The sequence below is a fragment of the Bufo gargarizans genome, chromosome 1 (genome assembly GCF_014858855.1).
Source record: "Bufo gargarizans isolate SCDJY-AF-19 chromosome 1, ASM1485885v1, whole genome shotgun sequence".
Classification (NCBI taxonomy): domain Eukaryota; kingdom Metazoa; phylum Chordata; class Amphibia; order Anura; family Bufonidae; genus Bufo; species Bufo gargarizans.
In genome coordinates, this window is record NC_058080.1 from 346,437,461 (window position 1) to 346,451,024 (window position 13,564).

Here is a 13,564-nt window from a genome sequence, read left to right on the forward strand (position 1 = left end):
AAGACTTTCGATAAAATCGTAATGTCCCAATTTATCAGGGATATAGGTCTATACAACTCACAATCCATCAAATCTTTTCCAGGCTTAGGGATCAATACTATCAGAGCTGCCCTCATACTGCGTGGAAGAACCCCTGCTTAAAAGCTGCGTTATAGAGGGCCAAAAGTTTAAGTGTAAAAAAAATCACCTCGTTGCTTATACCATTCAATAGGGAAACCAGGTGATTTCCTACTATTTCTTTTTCAGTAAGGGGTGCATCTAGGTATTCTTTACTGGTTAGGGAGAGTGTCGGGAAAGGAATAGAGAGCAAAAAACGGAGCAGATCCTCTTCAGAGCAGGTCAGGACAGAGGAGTACAGCTGCCGGTAAAAGTCAAAGAACACAGTATTGATTTGAAAGGGATGGTCAACCAAGGAACCAGAAGGAGTCCGTTTGGAGATAAGCCAGGAGGCGGCCATTTTTGTCTCCCTGATCAAAAACATGCTGCTAGCTAGAAGTTTCTTATTAGTAAATTCTGTCAGCAATAGTGTATACTCCCACGGAATCATCTCCAATGAGGAGTGGTGCTCCTCTGAGGGGTGAGCTACACATAGAGCCTCCTTACCTCCTTTCTGAAACTCCGAGATCGCCACAGTATAGAAACCCCTACTGAAGGCTTTGAAAGCCTCCTACACTACAGATGGAGATGCCGTCCCAACGTTCACTTCCCAATCAGAATCCGCCTCCCTCTCAACATAACCCTGTACCTCAGCTTTAGTTAACCATTGGGGACTCAATCTCCAAGGGGGGCGACTCCCTATAGGGCCAAATTTAAGTACCAATTGCAGTGGAGAATGATCTGAGATGCCCCTAGAGAGATAAGACACAGCTGTTCACCCTGTCGGATCCGTCCTTCCGCTATTTCGCCGTGCCGCCAGACCGCCGCTCGGTCCCCATTGACTATAATAGGGATGGGGCGGAGCTCCGGCGCAGTTCGCGGTGAGAGGCCGCCGGACTAAATAGTCGGACATGCAGGACTTTTAGGCTACTTTCACACTTTCGGCAGGACGGATCTGACAGGCTGTTCGTCCTTCCTCTATTTCGCCGTGCCACTGCTCCATCCCCATTGACTATAATAGGGACGGGGCGGAGCTCCGGCGCAGCATGGCAGTGCGCGGCGAAAGGCCGCCGGACTAAAAGTCCTGCATGTCTGACTTTTTAGTCCGGCGGCCTCTCACCGCGAGCTGCCGTACTGCTCCGGAGCTCCGCCTGTCCCCATTATAGTCAATGGGGACGGAGCAGCGGCACGGCGAAATAGCGGATGGAGGGATCCGACAGGGTGAACAGCCTGTCGGATCCGTCCTGCCGCAAGTGTGAAAGTAGCCTTAGAAGGGGGACAATCCGCCGAGCCAAAGCACCATCCTAATCTATCCTACTAAACGTATTGTGGGAGAGAGAATGACAAGAATAGGCTACAGCCTGTTGGTGTCGCAGTCTCCAAGTCGGTGAATATGTTGATGCCCAGTTTACCAAGGGGGTGGCAGGCAAATCTGCTTCCACCAAACGATCACAGGAGGGATCCTTAAGAAAATTGAATTCTCCACTCATAACAATGGGGGCAAGGTCCAATTCTGCTAATCATTGTAACATAGTTTATAAGGCTGAAAAAAGACATCTGTCCATCTAGTTCAGCCTTTTAATTGAAGCATTTTATCGTGCAATAACTGAGTATTAGCGGGGGGGAGGATTGTATACACTAATCAGGGTGAACAGCCGAGTATGGACTGTACCTTGCAGAATGATATACCTACCTCCAGGGTCTATAAAAACCTTTCCAAAGGTAATTTTCACCCTTTTAGCCACCAGAATAGTGACCCCTCTGGCATAATTAGAATATGTAGCATGGTAGGCGGAGGATACAAATGCTCTCTTGAGTGCTAGTAATTTAGGACCCTGTAAATAGGTTTCCTGCAGAAAGATCACATGAGAGGTATATGAGCATAGAAAATTGAAAACTAGGGCTCTCTTGACTTTCAGTGAGGCCATGTACATTCCAGCAAACAACTTCACACCAACTAGAAGGGGGTTAGGTAAGAAAGTGCAACCCCTCCACAGTAAAGAAGAGTAAAGGGGGGAAGCAATAACAACTCCCCTGCATATTAATGGTAACAACCCAAAACAGTACTATCATCAAAACAAAAGAAAATACATTAAACAGTTACGGTTTAAATGCTCAGTGGACTTTGGGCGGCCCCACCATGAGAGCAACCGGCATAGTTCATGTCAGTACACCATTAGTGTCTAACCACAAACAAGGACCAGAGGTAACTAGGTCATTTTAGCACAGCATCAAGTGCGCTCCAGCCAAGAGATAATGTCCTCAGGTTATTCAAAGAAATGCCAGTGATTTTCCTTGATAACCCGAAGTCTAGCGGGGTGTTTGGCTCTCAAAAGCCGTTTTGCTTCTGCAAATCTGACGCTTCTCCTGAACGACCAAATCACTGCGACGATTGAGTTCCAAGAGCTTATTCCAATCTCTGTAATTTAGCAGTTTAGCTATAAAGGTACGGGGTGGTGCTCCAGGCAGCGGGGATTTACCAGGAACTCTATGTGCACGTCCCACACACAAGAGAGGGGAGAAGGAATCTGCTCCAAAAGTGGTTTTAAGGAGCTCCTCCAGGTATGAACAGGAGTCAGACCCTTCCACGCCCTCAGGCAGACCCACTAGGCCAGTGGTGGCGAACCTATGGCACAGGTGCCAGAGGCGGCACTCAGAGCCCTCTCTGTGGGTATGTGCACCCTGCAAAAAGTCTATGGCGTACCAAATATGCCTTAGACCTTTCCTGCCATTTATCAGCGCAGGGCGCACTATGAATGGCACAGGCAGCGCACTGAATGTAGGCTATTAAGCTATTATAGCTAAATGATAAAGTACATGGAAGATATACTATATTATTATTCAGGTTAATTTGCCGTGTCGGCACTTTGCGATAAATAAGTGGGTTTTGGGCAGCAGTTTGGGCACTCGGTCTCTAAAAGGTTCACCATCAGTGCACTAGGCGAACACTGCCTCTCCGCAGACTGTTTTCCATGTCATCAATCTTCCTCTGCTGGGCTGTAGAAACGTCATCCAGTGCCTGCAGCCGGGCCCTAAATGGAACCACTGTATCCTTCACGTCAGAGATGCGGGCCTCTGCGCCTGTAGTGCGTTCCCGTAAGGTTCGTACATCAGCCCGGAGGAGGCTAAAGTCTGACTATAGTGCATCCATTTTCCCAGTCAGAATAGAACGGGAGTCTGTCATTGCTTTAAGCACGTCTGCAAGAGTAAGGCCACTCTCCTTCTCAGTATGCTGTTCTGATGTTTCAGCAGTAGGTGTGACAGGATCCTCTGTTGACTGTGGTTTGGGGTCAGGAGGTGCAGTAGGCCGCACATATTGCTCAATTTTGTTAGCAGTTTTATTCTGCTTAGTGGAAGCCATCACTACAAATAGATGAATCGTTGCAAGTCCAAAAAAGCGTCAGAAAGTATCAGAGTCGGAAAATATGGCTAGAGCAGAAAAGGTGTCGCAGGGGAGCAGTCACTGATGTTAGATTATCATGTGGACGGACGTGTCACATTCCACCAGTGCAATATCAAGTTTGGACAGTAGATGGCAGTCATCCCACATTATTTGCAAAATGGAGCCAAAATCGGCCCTGCCCTGTGAGTTGCACTTTGTGCAAGCAGAGGTGCAAAGGGTGTATGATTACAGTCACTGAGGTCCCCAAGAGTCAGGCAATTAGGTCCCAGTCCCACACCTCTCCCACTGCCCGGGAGGTAAGTGGAGCTCCCTGAATAGTGTATAAGGGGAGGATGGTCCGGATTGAGCTCCAGTTTTCACCTCCTGCTTGGTTAGCAGCTAGCTCCGCCCCACAGTTTCTGGTATCTTTGACTGTAAAAATATCCGAAAACTTTAATAAAACCCCTGCAAGCAAGTGTGAACGGGCCTCACTTAAAAAGAGCGTGTGCCTTGCTCTAAACTGAAGTTGTTCTAAATTAGTGGTCTGTCATTTTCCCACATATGGGATAATTTATTAAGTCCAGCGTTTTAGACACCGGTCTTAATACCCCTGCGCTGGTGCATCCACCACCATCCCTCCACCCTTGCGCATAACTTAGGCGCATCCACCACCAGCGCCTAACAGCCTTAACTCTATGCTCGCTCCCTTGCTGTCGTAGACTTAGATAATTTTCTACCTCAAAAACTGATGTAGAAAATGATAAATGAGATGGGCCTGCTGACCCACCCGATTCCCCGCCCACACCACGCCCCCCTTTTGTTTTAGAACTGGCGTACGTGGTGTGGAAGGTGAAGAAGACGCAGATTCTGCTACAAATCCCCTTTGAGACTGAATCTGTGACAGATATACTCCAAAATGACTACAGGAGACTGGGGGCAGTTTTATTGGGAAAAAGGCTTGCTGATGACCCTGCAGTGCTTCTGGGTATCAGAGGAACTGGAAGTCAAAATTGCTAGTAAACAGAGAGCTATGGGAAGCCAGGGGTGAAAAACCTGAAAAAAAAAAAAGTTGTTGTATGTACCAATTCATGAAAAAATACATTATATAAAAAAATACTTTGGTCTTGGGACAACCCCTTTATGACCAATAGAAAATCACAATACATATACATTTTTGGTGCTCTGTGCAACTGGAATGTCAGAATATGTGCACATCCCTTCCCCCCAAAAAATAAAACTGTTGTGTGTCTTTGACGTTCAGGAAATCTTATTATTTAAAAAAAAAAATGTATTATTTTTGCAAGGTGCATTGACTAATAATGTTTCCTTGTTCTTAGCAATGGAGGAACAATCTCCTTGGGGTGAGGAAGGACTGGAAGAAGATGATGAGGATTTGGAAGAGAATGAGGCAGAGAGCTCTGGAAGACTGCCTCACTCTGGAAAGGCCAACAGCTTTTTGACAAAGAGGGGCATCACTCTGAGAGTACTCCTGAAAGATGGCCTGATAGAGCCTGGCCAAGGGGTTCTGTCTATTCTATACTTGGTGAGATCATACGTGTGTTACACTCACCTTACTTGTAACAAGAAAGAAGATCTGCAGGTAGAGCAGTTAACAGTAGAGAACAGACTGCTTTTGAAAAGCAGACCTGCCATCAAGCTAAGCTGCTGCTTTTTGTAAGACACGGAGAGGCACCAAAAATATTGAAGGACTTTTTCTAAGACTGGCGTTCCTATACGTGAGTCTTGATTCCCTGTGCTCTAAATTTAGACTATCCTAATTTGTACAAACATTTTTATTCAAAGGTTTTTTGAAATTTTTAACACTTTCTATCAATCATAAACTGACGTAGCATAAGGTGAAAAGAATCCATGCAGAAAACCTGAGTAGGCGTGTCTAGGAACAGTATTAGCGTGTAGGCATCAACTATATGTGCTATCACTGTCCACTATGCAGTCCAGACGGGTAATTACAGGTAACAGGTTAAGTGTAAGGTAGAGTAACATGAATAACCAACAGACAGTGGAGACGGACCAATAGTGATCCGGGGAGATGGGGATCTCTTGTGGGGTCAGGCTCGGTCTGGCCCATCCTCTGCACAAGTAGCACATGGCAAAGTAGACTGACATATAGATAGGCTGGTAAAGATGCTTTACAGTACATTGCTTATGTTCATATAAAAAACAGGGTAGTGAGGGCAGGCAGATGATACATGAAGTTTTATAGTGGGACCCCCAAATTTATTTTACTGGTGGGCTCTAGGCACCCAAGTCCAACACTGCGTAGGATTCTAGATGCAGCAAGTAGGATATATTTGGTTTTGTAACACGGATAATCGTAGGAAAAGCATAGGAGCCTGTAGTGAGCACATGAGAAAACTACATGGTGCAAAATAAACATAGAAATTGGCTCACAGAGGAACATTCAGTTGAGCTCAGACTGGCCAAAGAAAATTTTTTGGAGTTGGGGGGGGTAATTAAGCATAAATACACCTAAATTGAGCAAACGCCAGTCTTAACAAATGAGTCTTATTTAGAGAGCAAGGGTCTGTTGGAACGAGCTGTGACCAAGCGGTCCAGACTTCCCAGAACCGCTTATGAAGGTTAATAGAAGATAATTTTTCATTGATCGTATAAAAGTCCAGTCTGCACGCTTAAAGGGGTTGTCTCACTTCAGAAAGCTGCATTTATCATGCAGAGAAAGTTAATACAAGCCACTTACGAATGTAATGTTATAATCCATTTTGCCTCTTGCTGGCTAGACTAATTTTTCTATCACATTGTACACTTGTTTCCATGGTTACGACCACCCTGCAATCCAGCATCAGTGGTCATGCTTGCACACTATAGGAAAAAAACGCCGGCCTATGTGCTTTCCTATGGTCCCGGCCACCAGAGAAGCCAGTGCTTTTTTCTATGGTGTGCAAGCACGGCCACTGCTGCTGGATTGCAGGGTGGTTGTAACCATGGAAATAAGCAGTGTATAATGTAATGAAAAAATGTGTCTATCCAGCAAAGGAGGCAATACGGAAAATAACAATACATTAGTAAGTGCCTTGTATTACCTTTCTCTACATGATAAATGCCATATCCTGAAGTGAGACAACCCCTTTAACTGTTGAAAAGTGTGGCCGCTAGGAAGAAGAAGCTTATCAGTTGTCGTGGGTTTGGAGGAATTCTCAGATTTAACTTATTAACCCCTTCCCGACTGCTATTGCATATGCCCTGTGCGGCTAGCACGTATATACACGTGCTGGCAGCGCTTTAATTCCAGGGATTAAAGCTCCTGCTCCTGCAATCTAGCAGGAGCAGTTCGGGTCCCGGCTGACAGATGCAGCAGGGAACCTGGGGAGAAGACAAGAGTGGTTTATTACCGCTTCTGTCTTCTCCTGTGCCTGCAGGAGGACAGCGCTGCACGAATGCAGGGGGGAAGAAGCTGCTTCCTCTGTTTGTCCCGGTGGTCACGTGACCGCCAGGGGTGTCTAGAGCAGGGGCATGAGCAGAGCTGCAGGGTCGAAGGAGACCCTGATCAGCTCTGCCTGTGTGTCATTCCCCCACAGGGGGCAGTTTTCCCCTGTAACTTGGGCTCCTGTGGATGCCCCAGTTACAGTGGAAACAGTGGGGGGAAAAAAGTAAAAAATAAAAATAAAAAAAAAGAGTAAAAATAATAATTAAGTTATGTCCTCCACAGGTCTTTTAACCCCTAAGGACTCGGCCCTATTTCACCTTACGGACTTGGCCATTTTTTGAAAATCTGACCAGTGTCAGTTTAACCACCTCCGGACCGCCTAACGCGGATTCGCGTTCCGGAGGTGGCAGCGCTGCGCAGAGTCACGCATATACGCGTCATCTCGCGAGACGCGAGATGACGCGATTTGCCGGCCCGCGCATGCGCATCGCGGGCCGGCAAAAGTTAGAGGGGGGTCACGTCAGCAACCTGCCAGCCAATGATCGTCGCTGGCAGACTGCTGATTTTTTAAAAATCCAATGAGAAGCCAGATAACACATCATATTAGTAAATATGATGTGTTATATGGCTTCCCTGCTCCTCTGCTGGTCCTTTTGGTCGGTTGGATCCAGCAGAGGAGCAGGCTTCACAGTGAGTAGCACCAAACACTACACTTATTTATTATTATACACACTTATATAGCGCTACTAATTCCGCAGCGCTTTACAGACATTATCATCCAACTGTCCCCCAATGGGGCTCACAATCTAAGGTCCCTATCAGTATATCTTTGGAGTGGGAGGAAACCGGAGTACCCGGAGGAAACCCACGCAAACACGGGGAGAACATACAAACTCCATGCAGATGTTGCCCTTGGTCGGATTCGAACCTAGGTGAAAGAGGGAACTAAGTGTGCTGCCCACACTTAGCCCCAGATCACCCCCCTGCACCCCAATTAACCCCTTGATCACCCCTTCATCACCCCTTCTTGCCCCTGTCAATCACTAGTGAAAGTGAAAAAAGTGATCAGTGCAAACTGTCACTTTTTTTTCCCACTGGTATTGACTGTTAGGTTTTAGGGATAGTTTAGGCCCCTTGGTTAGGTAGTTTAGGGATCAGTTAGCGCCCAGCCCACCGCACCGCAGTCACTTATTCGCTGATTAGCGTATCGCTAATCAGCTTTTGTACTTTTATAGTATCTGGACGTGATCAAAACTGATCACAATCAGATCTATAATAGTATTAGTGTCATCTTAGCTCACCCTCCACCCAAAAACGCAGTGTTTGCCCGATCAGGCCTGATCGTTCGCCCAAACGTGTGTTCGCCCACGCCCGCCCCGCCGCAGTGACAAAATATATTATTTTTTTGATCACTGCACAATAACTTTACACGCGCTGCGGCGATAAAAAAATCTGTTTTGATATTTTTTTATCAACCGCAGCGGCCTCCGGTACTTCGCTAGCCTCCCATTTGTAAGACAGGCTTGCTTTTTTTCTCTTGCTTAGTCTCAGGGAATACCCCTAAATTTAGTTGCCCAAATGTCAAACAGGGGGTTTTCTTCTGAAGAGGCCTACAGGCTTCTGACCCAGTCAGATGAGGAATGGGAACCCTCATCTGATGATTCTAGCGCAGGGGTGGCCAACCTGTGGCTCTTGAGCCGCATGCGGCTCTTTGCTTATTCAAGTGCGGCTCTAGCTGTGGAGCCGGGAAGCAGTCAGGCCGGCTCACTCTCCACCCCATGCTCATCTCTTTTCCTGATCGGGCATTGTTGCTCAATCTCCAGTACATCCTGATGCACACAGTGTGAGAACGTAGTACGTGGGGACATGCACTATAACCTGACGTTGTGCTCATCGGGTCACAGTGGAGAGCGTATCAGACCTGCAGAGTAGCAGGTGCCCAAGCAGGAGCCCAGTGCCTGATCAGGAGAGGGAAGAGATTTTTTAAAATCATAGAATGGAGCATGGGGGTCTGATCTACGCATGTGAGGTTCTGATCTGAGCATGGGGGGGGGGTCCCGGTCTGGGCAATGGGGATCTTAAATGAGCAATAGGGTCCTGATCTAAGGCAATGGGGATCTGATCTGAGCAATGGGGGTTAAATCTGTGCATGGGGGGAGATCTGAGCATGGGGGGGCAGATCTGAGAAGGGGGGGAGATCTGAGCATGGGGGGAGCTCTGACACTGGAAGTCTGATTTGTGTTGTCTGATCCGAGCATTGGGGGTCTGATTTGGAGGGCTGATGAGGTTTGGGGATCTTATTTTAGGTCAGATGAGGATTGGGGATCTGATATAGGAGTCTGATCTGAGGTCTGATGAAAAATATATTTTTTCATTTTTTCTCTGCTAATAAAAAATAAGATTTTTTTTTTATCAGACCTCAGATAAGATGAAAAATATTATTTTTTCTCTTATTTTTCTTTGTTAAAACCTAGGTGCATCTTGTAGGGCGAAAAATATGGTGACTTGTGTGTAAATGTATAGCTTGTGGCTCCTGGTAGTCATACTTTTTTTTTGGGGGGGGGGGGGCTCTTTGTGTCTGTAAGGTTGGCCACCCCTGTTCTAGCGGGTCAGACTATGAACCTGTAGAAAGCAGTGGCTCTCTGACCCAAAGTTCGGACGAGGAGGTTGAGGTCCCTGATAGCACCAGACGTACCCGGCCCCGTGTCGCTAGACCACAGGTTGTGCAGGATCCGCTTCAAGGGCAGCAGAGTGGGGCTGGTGCTGTCAGATTACGTGGTGAGGCATACACCAGCAGCGCAGCCCTCCCTGGACCTAGTACCAGCACTGCCGTAGAACATGGTGAAGTGGCAAGCACCAGAAGGGCAGTTGAAGCTGGTACGGTGGCACGTGCAGTAGTTACCCCGTCGCAGCCACCGCACAGACGGGCCCGTAGAGCCCCTAGAATCCCAGAGGTGCTGGCAAACCCTGATTGGCACTCCCCAACTTCAGCCGCACCTGTAGTTCCCTCTTTCACCGCCCAGTCTGGAGTTCGGGTTGAGACAGCTCAGATCGGTTCGGCCCTGGGATTTTTTGAGCTGTTCTTTATTGCGGAGCTCTTGGACTTAGTCGTGGCAGAAACAAACCGGTATGCCACTCAATTTATATCCGCCAACCCGGGAAGCTATTATGCCCAGCCTTTCCGGTGGAAACCAGTCCAAGTTTCCGAAATAAAAAAATTTCTGGGCCTTCTCCTCAACATGGGTCTAACCAAAAAGCATGAATTGCGGTCATATTGGTCCACGAACCCAATTCATCACATGCCCATGTTCTCTGCTGCTATGTCCAGGGCACGATTTGAGGCCATCCTGCGTTTCCTGCACTTTAGTGACAATAGCACCTCTCGTCCCAGAGGCCACCCAGCTTTTGACCGGCTCCACAAAATTCGGCCCCTCATAGACCACTTCAACCAGAAATTTGCAGATTTGTATACCCCTGAGCAAAACATCTGCGTAGACAAGTCCCTAATATATTTTACAGGGCGCCTTGGCTTCAAACAATACATCCCAAGCAAGCGCGCCCGGTATGGGGTCAAATTGTATAAGTTCTGTGAAAGGGCCACAGGCTATACCCACAAATTTCGTGTCTATGAGGGAAAAGATCAGACCCTGGAGCCGGTCGGTTGCCCTGACTACCTGGGGAGCAGTGGGAAGACAGTCTGGGACTTGGTGTCAGCCTTATTCGGCAAGGGGTACCATCTTTATGTGGACAATTTCTACACAAGTGTGGCCCTCTTTAGGCATTTGTTTCTAGAACAGATTGGTGCCTGTGGCACCGCGCGAACTAGTCGCGCGGGCTTCCCCCAACGGCTCGTTACTACCCGTCTTGCAAGGGGGGAGAGGGCTGCCTTGTGTAACGAAGAACTGCTCGCAGTGAAATGGAGAGACAAGCGTGACGTTTACATGCTCTCCTCCATTCACGCAGACACGACAACCCAAATTGAGCGACCAACCCGTGTCATTGAAAAGCCCCTCTGTGTCCACGACTATAATGCGCTCATGGGAGGGGTGGACTTCAATGACCAGATGTTGTCTCCGTATTTAGTTTCCCGACGCACCAGACGCTGGTATAAGAAGGTGTCTGTATATTTGATTCAATTGGCTCTGTATAATAGTTTTGTTCTCTACAGTAAGGCTGGGAGAACAGGATCCTTCCTCAAATTTCAGGAAGAGATCATCAAGAACCTCCTGTATCCAGGAGGTTCCGTGGCCCCATCCACCAGTGTAGTTAGCCGTCTACACGAGCGACATTTCCCCAATGTCGTTCCTGGTACCTCAACCCAACCGTCACCCCGAAAAAGATGTCGTGTCTGTAGCAGGAGTGGAATAAGGCGTGACACACGCTATTTCTGTCCTGACTGTCCTGACCACCCTGCCCTATGCTTTGGAGAGTGTTTCCGGAAGTACCACACACAGTTACACCTAGCATAGGGATCACATCTCACCAGGACAGGCACACACCTAGCATAGGGATCACATCTCACCAGGACAGGCACACAGGGCTATTAGGGCCCATTCACATACAGCTGCTGCAAACCTCTCCTTTCACCTGGGACAAAGTGCATAATGTACTTCGCCATATCTTTGGGCGATTTGCGCTTTGCACATTTTCCAAGGGGAAGGAGAGGTTTGTCCTATAAAGGTAAAAAACAAAACAAAAAAAAATCACCAGTACGCAAAAAGGTTAATGTTCAGTTCAAAAAGTAAAAGTTTATATGTTCTGTTCAAAAGTTAATAAAATTGTTGCGTTGCGGCCTGTTTTTTTATTTTATTTTTACCTTCCAGGTGGACCAACCGATCGACTAGCTGCAGCACTGATGTGCATTCTGACAGAAGCATTGCGCTGCTGTCAGATTACACACAAGTCGGTTTATGCGGCGCTGCAAGACGAGATTTCTCCTCTGCAGTAAAAGATACGTTTGCCGAGGCATATGAGCAGAGGAGGTGGCGGTGTTCCTATGCTTTGTATATAAAAAAAAAAAAATCCCTGCAATGATTTATTCATCCACATCGATTGATGTGAATGGAGAAGTCTGGTTTGCCAGGGTATACGAGCTAAGTGGGTATGGATGTTGGGTGGAGCTCCTATGTCCTGGCAGACGCCTTTCCCCTCCTTTTTTGGGGGGGGGGGGGCAGAGATTTTTTCATCCACATTGATCGATGCGAATGAAGAAATCTGTGCCGTTCATTTTTTTTTTCTTTCAGCCCAGAGGCTGAACGGAAAGAAAAAATTTCATTACCTGTATGCTCAATATAAGGAGAATAGCAGAAATTCCTAATGCTGGCCATACATGTAATGATTGCGGAGACCCTCAAATGCCAGGGCAGTACAAACAACCCACAAATGACCCCATTTTGGAAAGAAGACACCCCAAGGTATTCGCTGAGGGGCATATTGAGTCCATGAAAGATTGAAAATTTTGTCCCAAGTTAGCGGAAAGTGAGACTTTGTGAGAAAAAAAAAAAAAATATCAATTTCCGCTAACTTATGCCAGAAAAAAAAAATTCTATGAACTCGCCAGGCCCCTCATTGAATACCTTGGGGTGTCTTCTTTCCAAAGTGGGGTCACATGTGGGGTATTTATACTGCCCTGGCTTTTTAGGGGCCCTAAAGCGTGAGAAGAAGTCTGGGATCCAAATGTCTAAAAATGCCCTTCTAAAAGGAATTTGGGCCGCTTTGCGCATCTAGGCTGCAAAAAAGTGTCACACATGTGGAATCGCCGTACTCAGGAGAAGTTGGGGAATGTGTTTTGGGGTGTCATTTTACATATACCCATGCTGGGTGAGATAAATATCTTGGTCAAATGCCAACTTTGTATAAAAAAATGGGAAAAGTTGTCTTTTGCCAAGATATTTCTCTCACCCAGCATGGGTATATGTAAAATGACACCCCAAAACACATTCCCCAACTTTTCCTGAGTACGGCGATACCAGATGTGTGACACTTTTTTGCAGCCATGGAGGGCAAAGGGGCACACATTCCAAAGTGCACCTTTCGGATTTCACTGGTCATTTTTTTACAGATTTTGATTGCAAACTACTTCTCACACATCTGGGCCCCTAGAATGCCAGGGCAGTATAACTACCCCACAAGTGACCCCATTTTGGAAAGAAGACACCCCAAGGTTTTTTGTGATGGGCATAGTGAGTTCATGGAAGTTTTTATTTTGTGTCACAAGTTAGTGGAATATGAGACTTTGTAAGAAAAATAAATAAAAAAATCATCATTTTCCGCTAACTTGTGACAAAAAATAAAAAAATCTAGGAACTCGCCATGCCCCTCACGGAATACCTTGGGGTGTCTTCTTTCCAAAATGGGGTCACTTGTGGCGTAGTTATACTGCCCTGGCATTCTAGGGGCCCTAATGTGTGGTAAGTAGTTTGCAATCAAAATGTGTAAAAAATGGCCTGTGAAATCCGAAAGGTGCTCTCTGGAATGTGTGCCCCTTTGCCCACCTAGGCTGCAAAAAAGTGTCACACATCTGGTATTGCCGTACTCAGGAGAAGTTGGGGAATGTGTTTTGGGGTGTCATTTTACATATACCCATGCTGGGTGAGAGAAATATCTTGGCAAAAGACAACTTTGTATAAAAAAATGGGAAAAGTTGGCATTTGACCAAGATATTTATCTCACCCAGCATG

The 13,564-nt window shown here is 46.8% G+C and overlaps 1 protein-coding gene across 1 annotated transcript in view; it reads left to right on the forward strand.

The window, feature by feature from the left end:
- MPND (MPN domain containing) overlaps window positions 1-13,564 on the forward strand; it is a 282,277-nt gene that overhangs the window by 40,849 nt on the left and 227,864 nt on the right. The window contains exon 2 of the mRNA XM_044306702.1: window positions 4,816-5,021. Coding sequence (XP_044162637.1) covers window positions 4,818-5,021 — 204 coding nt within the window. The 5' untranslated portion in view covers window positions 4,816-4,817. The remainder of the gene's footprint in view (window positions 1-4,815; window positions 5,022-13,564) is intronic.